We start from the raw sequence: 18339 nt of genomic DNA, 5'->3' as shown, positions 1-18339 counted from the left end.
GATAGTAGCCATGAGAAATGTCATAGTATATACATCCTGTCCCAACTCATCATTTTCACAATGGCAAGTATCAAGACATTAACTACAAACTTAGCAAAATTGTCAGCTCTCTCCTACAATTATAGCAAAGCTACAACTTTCTAAACTACCAATATCTTACAAATTCTTCATCTTGGTTGAAAATATCAATCATCTGAATCAAATCATACTAAAAATCAAAAATCTCCCGTCTCCAACTAAACCTAGCTCACTGTGTTAAACCAAAATGCATTGCTCAGCTCACTATTATTAAAGAGCCTTTGATGATGTGTGATCTGGGAGGTGGAGGATTACTCAACCCTTTGAGCACATGAGGCACCGAGTTCAATCGCAGGCTCCATCATATGCCAGAACTAATTTTATCTGATATTTTACAAAGGTAAGTAAGTGAATCATTTATAAATAACAAAATTAAAAAAAAATACAGAACCAGTTTTAGGAGCATAGTCAGCAAGCCTTTGAAACTTAACAGAGATGTCTTTTATTCTTTCTTTCTTTATGAAGGTGATTGCATAATTTCACTGCCTTTGAACAATCTTTTGTTAATATAATATAATATAATATAATATAATATAATATAATATAATATAATATAATATAATATCATATATAGAGAGGAGAGAGAGAAGTAGACAGAGAGAGATACTAATGTATAACAATGCAGCCAGCCTTACTTGGCAATCTATCTTTGAACCATACACAAATGTTATGCTAAGCATACTCAATATCCTTTAAGTGCTTTTATAGGCAGAATTTTGGGCTACATGTTACACAAATATTACCCAGAATGAAAGCTTGTTCTAGTGTCCCTAAAGATTAGGACAGTCTCTCTGATTCCCCTGAACACAACAGTTTTCCAACTGGTTTGATTGTGGAAATGTCTGTAGGTGACTTGGCTCACAAAATGTAATAAATAATACCACACACTTTGGGAACCAGTATTTTAGGACAGAACTACAAAACACCTAGTCAAGGCTTACATGATTATGGCAGACACTATTCATGGTATTAAATTCCAAATTTATCAGATAAGATGCCAAAGTAGCAGTATGTCAATACTTATTTATGTATTTATTTATTGCCACCAGGGTTATCTTTGGGGCTAGGTGCATGAGTGGATGACTCCACCATTTCCATGACCTATTTTTTAAATCAAGGGTGAGAAACAAGATGAATTAGAGAGAAACAGAGATCACAGAGACACCTGCAGAACTGGTCCACAGTCTGAAAAGCTTTCCTCTGCAGGTGGAGGTCCGGGGCTTGAGCCCGTGTCCGCAGGCATGGCAACTTGTACACACTACCAGATAAGACAATGCCTAATCCTGGCAATATTATTTTTTTTAACTGAACAGCCACATCTAGACAAATTTAGGAGTCATGTCCTAGTAAATATGCCTCAAGCATTCTATCATTTTAACAAGTATAAGGCATTGCATTTAACTGATTAACCTCCCAGTGAGACCAAAACCTCCAACGAGAAGAAAAATATTTCTTTATATTAGAGAATTAAAGTACAAATAACAAATTTATGCTTAGAATGTTAGTTCATGGTAACTCTTATTCAACTGGAAAGACAAATACAACACTGGATGATGGCTTACCCAGCAGAGCACTAAGCCAGAGGACCTGGGATCAAATCCTCAGTCCTTACCTGCAGGGTGGGAGTAGTTTCGTAAGTGCTGTTGATCTTTCTCCATCTCCCTCTGCCTCTCCTCTTGCATTCTTACACCCTTTCTATTTCTCACTATTTCTATTAGAAAATAAAGGAAAAGTAAAAATAAACAACAACAACAAAAACAATGGTCTGTAGGAGAAGTGAATTCGCTATGACTCCAGTAATGGACCCTGGTGGGAAAAAACATCATAAAAATAAAATTAAAACCTATACACTATGCTAGAAGAAAATTATATAACATATATAATTTTGAAAACATACAATGTATTCAAACAAGGGACAATTGTTTTCCATATCTAATGTCCTGAAGAATTATTTTTTTTCTTTTCTGAGGATAAATTAGTCTCTTATAAGATCTAATTCAAATCATATAAAGATAACGAGAAAAAGTTACTTAAAACTCACTGCAGTAAACTTTTATTAGACTAGCAAAGAAGTTGAGGCTAAAAAAAAAGGTAAATTTTTGAAGTAATGTAAATAGTAAATACGTACGATGATTACAGTATACTAAGTATAATTTCATAATCTTTTAATTATCTTTAATTTAAAATTTGTCCATGATTCTTTTTATCCAGTCTGGGTTATGACTAGGGTTTAGTATATGCTCAAGAATTCTACTGTTCTTTATGAACTTTTATTTTACAGAATGTGAAAGAGAGGGAGAGAGAGCAAAGGGGGATGGGAGAAGTTGAGATTGGCAGAGAAAACAAATACACTTGTAGCACTTCTCCACCACTCCTGAAACTTCCCTTATATAGTGGGGGTAGGCTGAGGGCTTTAACCCAGGTTCTCACATATAATTACATGTGCACTCTATTAGTTAAATATCTCTAATCTCTTAACCATTAAGACCTTGTTTTTTCTTTTTTTTTTTACCTTTTTTTTCCTTATATAAGAGGATAAACATACAGTCTTTGATAAATACAATCGTAGTAATTTCCTTTTAGATGTATTGTTTTCATAGTAGTAATAGAAAATTTTATTCAATTTTTGCTTAAAATATTGTTATCTGTGCTATTACTGCTAGAAATTGAAGGTAACTGAACGAATGGGATGAATATTTAAATCAACATTGCTAATGAACTCTTCACAAAAGCTCTAAGTTATACAATTAAGTTCATCTAAAATGATATGAAACCCAAATACTTCAGAGTACCCTGACACAATTATTAAAATAATAATTATCTTTACTAAATACAGACAGAGCGAAACTGAGAATGGAAGAGGAGCTAGGAAAGGAAAGAGACAGAGACACACCTGCAGCCATACTTCACCCCTCATGAATATTTCCCCCTGCAGGTGAGGGCCAGATTCTTGAACCTGGGTCCTTGTGCAATTAAGATAACTATTTCACTGTTGAAATTTTCTGTTTTGAACATTAAATCATACAGAAACTGCACAAATCAAGAAATCAAGATGCAAACAATTTAAACAATCAACTAATTCCATAAACACCTTAGGGTTATTTATTTATTATAATTTTTATTTTATAAATTTTTTTAAAATCATAAAAATTATTTTTTATATTTATTATTAGGTTTATTATCTGTTTATTTTTACTCCAGGTCATGGTGCTGGCCCTACATATCCACTGCTCCTGGTAGCCATTTTTTTTCATCTTTATTGGATAAGACAGATATAAATTGAGAGAGAGATAGAGAGACACCTGCAGACCTGCTTCACCATTTGTGAAACAACCCACCTGGAGGTGAGGAGCCAGGGGCCTCAAATCTGGATCCTTGCACAGGTCCTTGTGCTTTGTACTATGTGCGCTTAATCCAGTGTGCCACCACCCAACTCCCCTCGGTTAGTTTTATATTGGAACCCTGTGTTGTGTAAATATAAATCATTTTCTTTCCAAGGTTCAGTCTTATATTAGAACTAGAGAAAAGCAGTAGTAATGTTCTGTATCCTGAAAAGTTACCATAGAATTGTGCTCCCAAAGTGATACTCTTAAAAGATAAATGCTCAGTCCATTTCTAGGTTTGTTTATAATATGCAAGATATAGAAACATCAAAAGTCTAATGATAGATGAAAGGATAAAGAAGATATATAGGATGGATACACAGTGGACTGTTACTCAGCTACAGCAATTGGTGAACTATTACCATTTGTGAAGAGATGATGGAAATGGTTACACTAAGTAAAACAAATCAGCATGAGAAAGACAAGTAGCAGATTATTTTACTCAAAGGTGGGCTATAAAGAATCAAAGCAAGAGGAGGGCTAGTTGGTGGTGCACCTGGTTAAGCACACATGTTACAATGCACATGAACCTGAGTTCAAGCCCCTGGTTTTCCTCCCCTGCAGGGGAAAAGCTTCATGAGTGGTGAAGTGTCTCTGGGTATCTCTCTGTATTTATCCCTCTCTATTACCTACCCCTTTCAATTTCTCTCTGCTTTTATATCTAATACAAAATAAATAAGAATAATAAAAGCAGGGGAGTGAACAAAGTCAATCAAAAGAACACTTTTGTATCTGATCACAGAACTCATAAGACAAAAAGGAAGAGGGAGAAGGGTAAAGGGAGTTGTCAGAAATTATTTTAATATTGAGACCTTGCAAGTGTCTCTGGGTTCACTCAAACAAAGCTCTTATTCAATATTGAGACAGGAAAGGAGAGAAAGAAGAGTGGACACAAGAAAAGAATGAGTGTGCCAAGTATAATTAAGGGACAAAAGCTTTCATCCAATAAAGGAAATAAGTTCGTTATCCAAGAGTAGCAGAGGCTGACATCTGAAGATCAGAATGTGATCATTTGTTGAGTCACCAAGGAGCTTGCAAAAGGTTGTCAGCCTTGTGTAAGTATGAGAGTGTGAAACAGAGAAGGACTTGGTGTTATGTTAATTAATCAGATTCCCTCATGACCCCCAAGTTATAAAGTCAACAGTTTAACCAGACAAGGCATCAAGCCATTGTGGTAATTATTAAGGCCGTCTCTTCCAAGAGAAAATAAAGATTGTTGTTCTTTTAATGATACAAGTATGGACATCAAGACATTTGTTCTAGTAATTTTCTACGAGTATATTATACACATCCTCCTCCTCAAAGGGATCATCAATTCTGTGACCTACAAACACAAGCTGCTCTCCCTGCTGGAGGAAATCATGGATAAATAAGGTGAGTACAACAACACAACCACCTGCTTTGCCTTGGATTCCATAGAGAAGGTGACTAGTTCTCCAAATGCGGTGAATTATGCAGGAAAGTGAATGAATAAGAAAAAGTCAGTGATAAAGCAGTGAACACTGAAGGATTTAAGAGGTAAAAGTAAGTGTCAAGAGGTGAAGAGAAAGTTATGCGCAGTCACTATCACTTCAACTTTGAGATCACACAACTGGGCCAGTCTGACTGTACAAACAGTAATCAAACCTGTAGTAAGCCTTCCATCTTCCTTTAGGGTCTATTTCTGGGATAACTCAAACAAAGATCTGATATTAATATTGTTTCTTCTAGAATACTAAAGCATGAAGAGGGCCGACTTTGAGCAGAAAACATTGGGTTGAAGCCTCTATAAAATTGCTCCCTAGATATGTAGCTTTAGAATCTAAATTTGTTTGGCTTTATATGTTAACTCTCTTTTCAACCACGAGGTTCCAGATGCTAGCATGATGCCAAACAGACTTCCCTGGACAGACGACCTCACCAGTGTGTCCTGGAGCTCCACTTCCCCAGAGCCCTTCCCCACTAGGGAAAGAGAGAGTCAGGCTGGGAGTATGAATCAACCTGTCAACGCCCACGTTTAGCGTGGAAGCAGTTACAGAAGCCAGACCTTCCACCTTTCACCCATAATGATCTTGGGTCCATACTCCCAGAGGGTTAAAGAATAGGAAAACTATTAGCGGAAGGGGATGGGATACGGAGTTCTGGTGGTGGGAATTGTGTGGAGTTGTACCCCTCTTATCCTTGGATTAATCATTGCTTCCTTTTTATAAATAAAAAAGTACCAAACTATCTTATAGTCCCAATTTTCAAGGCTAAATCATAAAACAGTATAAATTCAGGAGATTAGTGGCCTCAAGTGGAAGAATTTAAAGACTGGAAGGCTTGCATATCTCCAGTGAATAGTAAGGAAGTCAGAATCACTCGATACTTATTACAAATCAAGGTTCATTAAGTCATTTCTGCAGGTGTCTTTCTCCTTCTGTAACACTCCCTCCCCTCTCAATTTCTTTCTGTCTCTATATGCAATAATAAATAAATAAAAAGAAAAAAAAGAATCTAAACTTAAATTGTAAGTCAATATCTCTCTATCTCTTTATATACCTCTTTTGGCTTCTCTATTATGATTTTCAATCTGTAAAATGGATACATTAATAACGTTTTAAAATCAGAAGTTCTGTGGCTGGAGACATAGTTTAATAGCTGTGCGATATACTTCAATGCCTGCGGAAAGGTCCTTGCACTAATGAATACGTCAAAGCTGAGTAGTGCTCTGGGAAAGTCATAATCATAATAATCAGAAATTATTTGAGAATACTAGTTAACTCAATGTAGCTCAGGCAGAGAACTGCCTACTGGGTTTAGAAAGATAACTCTCAGCCTACAGAAAATGTACAGTCAGAGGTTAATATCACAACAGAAGTAGGACTTGCAAAATAAGAATGACACCATCCTTGAGGATTAATTATAAAGCCACATGGTTTTATAATGTGCTTGGTTGCTTCGTCACCAACATGTGCTTCATTCTTTCTATTGTCATATTTATAAATGGCCTGCTATTGTTTCCCAAGAAATTCACTAGTTCCCAAGCCTATAGCACATGCCAAATAAGACTGATTTTAATGACACCTGTTAAGGTCCTAGATTCACTCTGATCACTGACATCAGTATGACAAGAGTACTCTGTGCTCAAATGGATCTTCTGTGGGGCAGTAATAAGAGGGTGTTCTCCAAAAGGCTTACATAGTAGGAAACTGAAAGTCTGGCAGAAGAAAAGACAAACATCTCTGACCCAACAGTCTTTGACAAGACTGTTACAAGTTCAAATGACATTCAGAATATGCATGGAAGCATTGTTGACCCACCTACATAGTTCCTCTTGATCACAGTAAAGCAATACAACAAAACATAAAATTATGTATATATAGATGTAGATATATCAGAAAGAGAGGTAGGTACTGTTCCACAAACAAAAATCAAAACATTTTGTGCTAAGATACGATAGATTTATCAGTGTTTTTCTTTTTTTTACTTCACTTAAACAGCTCATGCTCCCCCTCTAGTTTGATTATTTGCTGATGCCTGACATCAGAGTCGGAGCAGATGTATTTTTATTGTAGGCACCTCAAAAGAAGACTCCACGTCATATATGTGCGCCAATATGCCCTCTGAATGAGTATTTGCATTTAGACCCTGTCTTTCAATGTAATCTTGAGTACTGTTTCTTCAAAAGGCATGGGAGGGGCCTGGGTGGTGGCGCACCTGGTTAAGTGCACAAGTTATACCGCACAAGGTCCTGGATTCAAGCCCCTGGCCCCCACCTGCATGGGGAAAACTTCACAAGCGGTGAAGCAGGGCTGCAGGTGTCTCTCTGTCTCTCTCCCTCTCTATCTCCCCGGCCCTCTTGATTTCTGGCTGTCTCTATCCAACAAATAAATAAAGATAATAAAAAAATAATAAAAAACAGCATGTGAGGGATATCATTTAAACAAATGCTAAAATTTGAAATCAATATAGCAAATTCAGCTGGATTTGCTCTTTCCTGTACTGGTATAATCACTAAATGACATGCTTTTCTCCTTCTGGATATATCATAGTACATGATCCCCTTGCAGTCTATGGAGCTATGTACTGTCTGAATTCTTACCAATAGCAAAGGAAGAAAATATATCTCCAGTACTCTCAGTCTGACTTAATTATCTTTTGTTTTAAGTTAATTAATATATTTATTTTTGCCTCCAGTGATGTTATGGAGGCTCCAAACCTACATGATGACTCCACTGTCTCCAGTGGTAATTATTTCTTTTCCTTCTTCTCTCTTTGTTGACGGAGTCAGAGAGAAATAAAGAAGGAGAGAGAGAAATGGAGAGGGAGAGAAACACCTGAAGAACTGCTTCTCTGCTTCTGAAGTGTCCCCCAGGCAGATGGGATCTGGAGCCTTGAACCCTGATCCTGGGGGATGGTGATCTGTACACTCCTCCAAGGGTACCACCACCATATTCCTTTATGTTATCTTATTTTTTACTGTTTGCAAGTTCCTGATGAGCCTGATATGTAGGTAATTTATGTAATATTGTACCACACTGAGAATAAAATTGATTATCAGTCAATGTGGAGTATAAGTGATTTATACCATGCCATGAATTTCAGCCAACCTGGCTTCTCTCCTGAGGGCAATTTGCAAATGAATTTATACTGAAATAAACTTTTTTGTTTTTTAATTAACTTGTTTTTTATTTTTTAATATTTATTTGTTTCCTTTTGTTGTCCTTGTTTTATTGCTGTAGTTATTATTGTTGTTGTTACTGATATTGTCATTGTTGAATAGGACAGAGAGTAATGGAGAGAGGAGGAGAAGACAGAGAGGGGGAGAGAAAGATAGACACCTGCAGGCCTGCTTCACCACTTATGAGGTGACCCCCTACAGGTGGGGAGCCGGGGACTCAAACCAGGATCCTTAGGCCGTTCCTTGTGCTTTGCACCACCTGCGCTTAACCCACTGCGCTACCGCCCGACTCCCTGAATTAATATATTTTTTAATGGTCATATGCATTTACTTTTTGTTTTCTCAGAGAGGAAAATAGCCTTCCTCTTTGATACTTACTACCTTAAGTCACACTGAGATCTTTAATCAGGGTTAAGATAAGTGTTACAAAGAAAACCATGTTTGTACATTCAGAGACAAAAAAAACGTAAACACATCTTAAACTAGTTCAAAAAAGATATATAATTTCATAACAGACAAATCTGCACACATGTGAAATTATCATTTACTAATAAAATCATGATTTCAAAGTCCAGCTCTAAAATCTTAATAGTAAATGTGTGACTATTTCACATGACCATAATAATGTAGCTAAATCCTGAACAGTGCACAGGATCATAGATTTTTCATCTTGCATCTTCAACAGAAACTGTATTTTATGGTAACTGAAAAAGGAGTGAGCACGATGCATCATTTTAAATACATTGTACATATTTGGAATGAACTGTCTACCTTTCATCTTAGCTCGATAATTTTCTGATTATAAGAACATTATTTTTTATTTTACTTACTTATTTTATATAAATTCAAAGAGAAGAGGGGGAGGGAGAGGCAGGGAGAGAGGGAGAAAGAGAAAGAGAGAAACTCATTGCACTGCTTCATTACTCCTAAAACATCCCCTTACAGGTGAGGACCAGTGGCTTGAGCTTGTGCAGTATAACATGCACTCTATCAGATGTGCCACTGTCTGGCCCTAATAAGAACTTTCTTTATCAACATGTGTATGTTATTGGGGAAAATAGCTCAGTATTGCCTGCCATTTGAAATTCCACTTGACTTCCATTTCTTACTTCCAGTTCAGATTTTCCTACCATGGTAGGAAAATAAGGTATCTTCCTATCTGTGGGTCTGTTACTCAAAGATGGAAAAATGACTTGGTATGCTGGCCAATGTTCTCTGTATAATAAAGTACATTTCCAAAATGCAGTTGCAAATGTGATATTCTTATTTAGCACGTTTTCTGGACAAGGAAATAAAGTCTGTCTTACCCCCTCTCTTGTTGATCTTGGCATAGCCAGGAGAATAGCTTCCCGACATTGAGGAGGAGCTGCTGAAAGCCACATGAGGTAGTCCAGACACCAGTGGCTCATCACACTTTTCTGGGGAAAAAAAGAGAGAGAGAGAGAGAAATTCAATGACAGTATTTCAGTAATCATCACTGTGTTAACAAACCTAAGATACCACAGACTTTAGGCAACTGAGCTACGATAGTTCTAACACATCATGGGGACAGTTAAAACACACTTCTATTTTCTGCAGAGCAAAGGGAACCATCACCAAAAACAGAAAGACATTCCAACAGAAAGGACAAAGGGCTTTCTATAACATACAGCCAATAAAGGACTTCTAAGCAAATCACATAAAAAGTTCACTAAATTTAGCAAAAAAAAAACAAGCAACACCATTAAAAATGAGGTAAAGACATGGATACAATCTTCACTGAGGAAAAAATGCACTGGACCAATAGATATATGAGAAAGTGCTCAAAGTCACTGATCATCAGAGAAATGCAAATAAAGACAAAAATGAGATACCGCTACACACCTGTGAGGTCATCATACATTATGGAGGTGACACACAGGGGGACAGGACAGTAGTGCATCTGACTGAGTGCACAAATAACACTGCCCAACGACCTAGGTTCAAGCCCCTCATCTCCATCTGCAGGGGAGGAACCTTCACAAGTTCTGGAGCAGTGTTGCAGGTTCTCTCTCTCTACATCTCCCTCCCCTCTCAACTTCTCTCTGTCTCTATCCAAAAATGAACAGTTAACAAATAAATTAAATAAAGGAAATATTGGGGGAAATAACATAATGGTTACACAAAAATATATTCATGCCTGAGGCTCTGAAATAGAGGTTCAATCCTTCATAACAGATCCTTAAGTCAGAGTTGTGTAGTGCTGTGGTACAGAGAAAGAGAGGGAGAGGGAGAGGGAGAAGGAGAGGGAAGGGGAGGGGAGGGGGATGGAGGGGGAGTGTTGGTATGCATGAGACCCCTTCTGTTTCATTTGGTTTAAACCCCCCCTGCTTAACACTATTCTATTTACATAACCACTTCATTCTATTTACATAACCACTGTTAATAAGTTCCACCCTCCCTCCAGGGCATTTGTGGTTCAGTGATAGGATTCTTGCCTGCTCTGCCCCTTCTTTGTCACACTCTGATTTTCACTAGTCACTTTTCTCTCCACCCTCTCTATGTCACATCCTGTTTCCACCCTACTTGGCAAGTATATATATAAAGACAGCATTGTGAGTTGCACTGTACTTTGAGTTTAGCTTAGCTCGTCTTAGATTGTGCTACGTCCTGCATGAATAAAGAGATACTGCCTACAGCTCAACCATGAATCCCTGGTCGTCTGTTACCCGCCCGTGAAGCCAGCCCGGTGAAAACAACCTAGCCCAGCGAAAACAACCCATCGAAAACAACATATGGTGCCTACAACGTGGGACCGGACCTGTGCAACTCCCAGATAAGTGAAGACTTTGCATACCTATGCACTATGGTCTTCTCTTCTACTTACAAAGAGGTTTGCCAAAGCCTCTACTGTTTCATTATGAGACAGTTTCTCTGTCTCTGGAACATTTTACTCTGGGCCACACTTCGGTTCCCTGACCGGGAACTTTGGTTTCTTATGACCGGGATCATAGAGCTTGGGAGATGCACGGAGATTTCTCCTTGGACTTTCTGGATTCCCTCTCCCATGTTTCCTGAGGAAAAGGACTACATTTTGCTCCGGGCCACAGTTTGGCTCTTTATGACTGTGATCGTAGACCTTGGGATATGCATGGGGATTTCCACTGGGACTTTCTGGACTTCTTCTCAAATGTTTCCCATGGAGAAGGACTACTCTAATTTGAAGAACATTCTCGAGTACCCTGGCAGTTCCCAAGTATGGAGACACGTGGTTAGTTCTACTCTCCTGATTGGATTCTTTCTTCAATGGGAAGACACTTTTAAAAATGGGTGCCTGAAGCAATCCAGCAGGAACAGTCAGAAACACCCTAAATGGAATTTTGAGGAGCTATTTGGACTAGGACGCCCTCTGGGGACTCTTAATCCTACATGGTGAGATCTTGATAATCTGGTTCAAGTTGCGTTTCATAAGAGAATGATTTGAATGACTGAATTTTTGTTTGACATTGACTTAAAAAAAATGCTGGACGCAGCCATGATTTCTAGAGACATCCAGAAACAATCCAAAAAGTTGTTTTTTCCCTCCTTTGATTTCTCTTTTACGTCTTGACATGAATCTGAAACGTTTAATCCTGAAAACTGTATGAGTTATGGGTGGGGCAGATAGTGCAATGATTATGTTGATTATTCTCATGCCTGAGGCTTTTAACCGTGGTTCTTCTGTTTACCTTTCCACATTTTATTGAGTTTAAACTGTTTAAACAACCTTAAAATCATACTAGAAAGGACTTCCAATTATAATGGAATTATCAATTATAGTAAACTTCTAATCTGCTACAAGTTTTGTTCAACAAGTAAGTGAATTTCATCTGTCAAGTCTTCACATGAAAAAGCATCTACTCAAATGGAATTCCCGGAAATCCATTTGGACGCCTGTTCTCTGAAATTGCCCACAAGATGGAATGATTACAACACACCCCCGGAAACCAATGATGAGACCTGGCACGACCTGAAGAAACAGATTCACAGACTCCAAAGATCACTCTCTACAGAAAAGCAGAATTCTGGTGGCCAACATTCCCCATCGAGACAGACGTGCAGCATTTCATCCTCTGGCATTTTCTTCTGTGGTCAGCTACTTTGGACTGACACCTCCATCGGACTTACTGGTGCACACTGCTGTGTCTCTCAAAGACTAACTTCAGCCAATTGCCTTGAGACTTTATAGACCATGTCCCCTCGCCTGCAGGCTCTGCTCCAGAGGCAGAAAACTCCCCCTCCTTATTAGGTTATGCCCACAGAGGCATGAAGCGCCCCAAGAGGCAAGAGATGCCCACAGAGGCAGGAAATGCCCTTTGAGGCAAGAGATGCCCCCAGAGGCATGAAGCGTTCCCAGAGGCAAGAAATGCCATTTTGCCTGCTAGGCCTTGCCCTTTGAGGCAAGAAAAGCTCCCCTTGGCATCACACTGGTTATTGCTGCTTGCCTATTTTGTTTTCCATGTCATATGCCAGTTCTTTTGAAAACACCTGTAAGATATACGTTTCTGTTCACCCCATAATGGCCATTAGTTAAAAAGAAAGGGGGAATTGTTGGTATGCATGAGACCCCTTCTGTTTCATTTGGTTTAAATCCCCCCTGCTTAACACTATTCTATTTACATAACCATGTCATTCTATTTACATAACCATTGTTAACAAGTTCCACCCTCCCTCCAGGGCATTTGTGGTTCAGTGATAGGATTCTCGCCTGCTCTGTCCCCTCTTTGTCACACTCTGATTTTCACCAGTCACTTTTCTCTCCACCCTCTCTATGTCACATCCTGTTTCCACCCTACTTGGCAAGTATATATAAAGACAGCATTGTGAGTTGCACTGTACTTTGAGTTTAACTTAGCTCGTCTTAGATTGTGCTGCGTCCTGCAAGAATAAAGAGATACTGCCTACAGCTCAACCATGAATCCCTGGTCGTCTGTTACCTGCCCGTGAAGCCAGCCCAGCGAAAACAACCTAGCCCAGCGAAAACAACAGGGGAGAGGGAAGGGGGGGGGGAGAGGGAGAGAGGGGGAGGGGGGAGAAGAGGAAGAGAGGGAGAGGGAAGGGGAGGGGAGGGGGATGGAGGGGGAGAGGGAAGGAGAGGGAGGGGGAGGAGAGAGGGAGAGGGAGAGGGAGAGGGAGAGGGAGAGGGAGAGGGAGATTGACAACACTGCTTCTGAAGTTTCCCTGGGCAGAGAAGCCTAGGGAAAGTTCCTATCACATTGCCATTATTTTCCACCTTCCAGCCCACAGCTCATATGGAAAGCACAGGGGAGTTTAACAATGTCTTCTACCTTCTCCCGCCCCCCCCCCCCACCACTAGAAGATCAGCAGTAAAAGCATGTCCATCAGGCAATACATCACCCCCAGCCCCAGCAGTCCCTTTCCACACTGAGAGGTAACTGGGCGAGGGTGTTAACTTTCTTTCATCACCATGTTCCCCATTTGCTACTCCATCCCTCCTCTCTCTTTCTTTAGCAATCACCTTGTCTCTCCAAAACAAGTCCACTTCATTAAAACAAGAAATAAGAAATGATTGAAATCCTAGGGCCAGGCCAGGGAGATGTCTCAGCAGTAGCTCTCTCTTGTTAAAAAACAAAAACAAACAAGCACTGTTTGAACCCAGATCCTTGCACATTACAGCATGTGAACTCTATCACATGACCACCGCCTGACTCCTAGCCAGGATTCCCTAATCAAGAAGGTAGAATACCATCACTACACCACTCTGCATTCCCACCTGCACTATTTTCCTTCCTACCATGTACAGTTACCCAACACACTGTGATGTTTGGATTCAGATATTTGGTTGTGTTTCTCTCTCCCACTAGACTGGAAATTCCACAGGAATAAATTTCTTAATACTCTGCATTAGAGCTTTCTTTCCAGTGATCTGAACAACACCTGACTCTTGGCACAGACTGTAAAGTGGAAAATGCATATGCATAAATGGAAATATATATATATATATATATATATATATATATATATATATATATATATTCTCAAACCTTCTAAACTTCAGGATACCAAAAGGCAATGCTGAGCTACAACAGGTCACAACATTGATACTTCATATTGGTCTTAACTCTACAGCAAATGTTTGACATGCTCAGTATTCAGGTTAAGAAGCCTGGAAATTATACTGCATAGTCCAGAATGATTTCTATCTTAGATATTTATGAACAGAACCCATTAAAGTGCCAGAAGGAAGGAATTCATTTTTTTTTTTTTTTGAAAAGTCATGCTAGTGGAATGCAGTCCCCCTTGATACTGGGGAAGCAAATTAATATTCATCCAATCATCACTTACGAGTGTGAAAATATACTAAAAATGAACAACCCCTTCTTGAAACCCTAATAGATCTCTTCTTTTTCATAATAAGACTACACTTGCCCCTGGGAAACAGGGCCTATATGTATGGTTAGAGCCTTTAGAAATTCAAATGTAAGAGAATAAAGGAACCTCCCCCCCAAAAAATGTATTTGGAATGCACTCGTTCAAATAGTTAAAGCTCAGATCTTCACAGAATCTACTCAAGAGTTTAGCTGCCAGAGAGCATAAGTAAACCTGACTTCCTGTATCCTCACTCTTTACAGTCTAGCTACCCTTTTATATGTAATCTTTGTGTATGTTCTGCAATTAGCTAAATTGGCTGTTATTTCTAAAGCTTTCTCCTCTATATTGAAAAAGGGTTGATGATCATTAGTGTTGCATTCACGCAAACAAGCACCAAACACCTAACCTTCACCAGGCTGACAAAATACATCAGAAGACAAGATTGGCAACACTCAATCAGTCTTGTGTAGCTGGTGTTGCAATGAAAGAAACAACAACAAAACCTCAAAGGTAAATTACAGTTTGCGGTAGTGGTGATTTTTACTGAGGCATATTAAATATGAAAGAAAGGGAAGGGAGTTTGATGGATGAGATGGAATTCTGCAGCTACTGAGCCCACTGTAATATACCTAGTGCAAAAAATGTAATATATCTCATTAATACCATAAGTGAAAACTGTACAGGGACACAGATAAGATAACTTTTTGTGTTCTGTGCCAACAGATCTACACTGGGGCTTTGTGCGTATACAGTGTCTCCGCTTACTGTGAAAGAGACAGAAAGGAGAGATACCACAGCACAGTTCCTCCACTATTCATGAAGCTTCCCCTTTGCACCTTGTACCCACATGGGTGGGAATACCAACCTGGTTCCCTGTGTATGTAAAGTGTGTCTTCTGCCCAGTGAGTTATCTCCCTGCCCCAACATTGAAGGCAACTGAACATTAAGTAACAAGGGAATAATATTAAGGGACCAGGCAGTGGCATACTTGGTTAAGCACACACATTACAGTGTACAAGATCCTAGAGGTTCAAACCCTTGGTCTCCACCTATAAAATGAAGGAGGAGGTGGAGGAGGAGGAGCAGGAGCAGGAGGAGGAGAGGAAGAAGAGGAGGAGGAGGAGGAGAAATAAAAGAAGGAGAAGAAGGAGGAGGAGAAGAAAAAGAGGAGGAGGAGGAGGAAGAAAAGGAGATGGAGAGGGAGAGGAGGAGAAGAAGAAGGAGGAGGAGGGGAAGGAGTAGGAGAAGGAGAAGCAGAAGAAGAAGGAGGAGGAGGAAGAGGAGGAGGAGGAGGAGAAGGAGAAGGAGAGTAAGAAGAAATAATATAGGACTTAACAGCATTTGCCAATCCCAGATCCATCATAAATCTGTTACTGTGGACTTGCCCATTAACAAGCCATAGTGGGAAATTTACTGAGTTTTCCACAAACCTCTAAACTCCAATTCTTATCAAGTATGTGAGCTCACAAACTGTCCTATAGGACAGATTTGGCCAACTACTCACTTTGCGAGTAAGTCTCTCACTCCTCTGTTTATTGTTTATAGCTACTTGCTCATAATATCAGAATCACACAAAGAAAACATAGTGCATCCAAGCCGTAAATATTTTGCTATCTGATATTCTGAGAGAAAAAAAAAATCTGTCCACTTCTAGTATATCATAAAAAGATCTTCCAGGGCAATCGGGCTGTAGCTCAGCGGGTTAAGCGCAGGTGGCGCAAAGCACAAGGTTGGCATAAGGATCCTGGTTCGAGCCCCCGGCTCCCCACCTGCAGGGGAGTCGCTTCACAAGCAGTGAAGCAGGTCTGCAGGTGTCTGTCTTTCTCTGCCCCTCTCTGCCTTCCCCTCCTCTCTCCATTTCTCTCTGTCCTATCTAACAACAACAACATCAATAACAATAATAACTACAACAACAACAACAAAAAAAACAACAGGTACAACAAAAGAGAAAATAAATAAATAAAATATTTTTTAAAAAAAAAGATCTTCCAGATAGAAAAACAATTAGGGATTATTTGTGATAACACAAAAACACACACGCACACTAACAGGCACACGCGCGCGCACACACACACACACACACACACACACATTGCATACAACAAGAAGATTTTAGACAGAAGAGGATTAAGAATTTGCTAAAGGGAGCTGGGCTGTAGTGTACTTGGTAGAGCAGGTATGTTACAATGCAGGTTCAAGCCCTTGGACCCTACCTGTAGAGGGGAAGCCTCAGGAGTCGAGAAAAAGGAAATAGTTTTTGACAAAAAAATCATAAATATCACAAAGGGTTTGAGATTTCCCAGAAACGGTTGTAAAAGCACTCTACTTCTGCACATATTGTTGTTCTGACTAGTATGATGAACTAATCATTCTTATTTCCTGTTGCAATGACGGTATTTTATTACACATGACATCTTTCAAAGAGTTGGTTTGCTTGTTGTCCTGTAGCATGTGTCTCCATACTGTGTCAACATTAAATACTAGAAAAATCACGCAATTCCTTAGAGCAAGTTAGAATTTTTATAGGGAAGAAGAGATAAATCAGAGACAGTGAAAGGGGTAGGAGGGAAAATGCTAACATTCAAAATAGTTTAGTATTTTATGTTCACATCCTGGGATGTCTTCCAAAACTACGGACATACAATGATGACAAATATTTGGTCTCCAGTGTTCTTCCTTTCCAGGGAATCTTGGATGACAAGAGAAGCAGATGGGCTTTGAGCTTTATTTTCACACAATTTTAGTCAATCAGGAAGGCAGACTAACTACAAGAATTCTGTTCAAACGTAAACCGGAACAGAGAAAAATCATTAGCAAAGAGAAATAAAACTTGGCTGTTGTCTTTCTCTTGAGTGAGTGTGGATAAGAGAGAAAGAACCTGGGGGTCAGGTGGTAGCACAGCGGGTTAAGCACACATGGCAAGGACCTGCATAAGGATCCTGGTTCAAGCCCCTGGCTCCCCACCTGCAGGAGAGTCACTTCACAGGCGGTGAAGCAGGTCTGCAGGTGTCTACCTTTCTCTCCCCTTCTCTGTCTTCCCCTCCTCTCTCCATTTCTCTCTGTCCTATCCAACAACGAATGACATCAACAACAACAATAACCAAAAGGCCACAACAACAAGGGCAACAAAAGGGGGAAAAATGGCCTCCGGAAGCAGTGGATTTATAGTGCAGGCACTGAGCCCCAGCAATAACCCTGGAGGCAGAGAGAGAGAGAGAGAGAGAGAGAGAGAATCCCATTCACCCTATAGAGGTGTGTGTAGGGAGAGTCAAGGTCAAATATTTTAGAGCATATGTAACTGGAATTATAATTGTTATTGAAACCTACCACTAATTACTAGTAGAATTAGAAAATCTTCAGCATTTCTTAAGAGAATAGTACTTTAAGAAATTCATATTTTATATCACACATTTGGATACATAAGCCTAACAAACAGAAAATAAATTAGCACTAGAGAATTTCAGAAATAAACAGTGCTATCTGGAAAGAAATGTTTTCAACATCCTGGTTTGTGTTTAAACAAAGAAGCAAACAAACAAATGGTAAAACACACCCTCTCATATATCAGCACAGTTATGTTGCTTGCAGAGGTATTTTCAATATTTAATACTTTGAAACAACCCAATTCCCCAATAACGGATACCTGAGGGATACAGGGCTGAGGAGAAAGCATAATGGTTCTGCAAAGGACAATTATGCCTGAGGTTCTTGAGGTCCCAGGTCCAATCCCCAGCACCACCATAAGCCAGAGCTGTGCAGTGCTCTGGTCTTTCTCTCCATGTCTGTACCTTTTTTTATTAAAATAAAATTAAATGTAAAAAAACAGAAAATTCACTCTCTTTAAAATTGTAGTATTGGTTTAATATTGATTTACAAAATTTCAAGGTAACAAGGGTACAACACTAT

General features: G+C 39.3%; 1 protein-coding gene across 1 annotated transcript in view; it reads right to left on the bottom strand.

Moving 5' to 3' along the window:
* Positions 1-18339, bottom strand: part of CNTNAP2 (contactin associated protein 2) — a 2382269-nt gene that overhangs the window by 1600456 nt on the left and 763474 nt on the right. The window contains exon 2 of the mRNA XM_060195676.1: positions 9411-9521. Coding sequence (XP_060051659.1) covers positions 9411-9521 — 111 coding nt within the window. The remainder of the gene's footprint in view (positions 1-9410; positions 9522-18339) is intronic.

This window comes from Erinaceus europaeus, chromosome 8, assembly GCF_950295315.1.
Source record: "Erinaceus europaeus chromosome 8, mEriEur2.1, whole genome shotgun sequence".
NCBI lineage: Eukaryota > Metazoa > Chordata > Mammalia > Eulipotyphla > Erinaceidae > Erinaceus > Erinaceus europaeus.
This window is presented reverse-complemented; position numbering and strand designations above follow the sequence as displayed.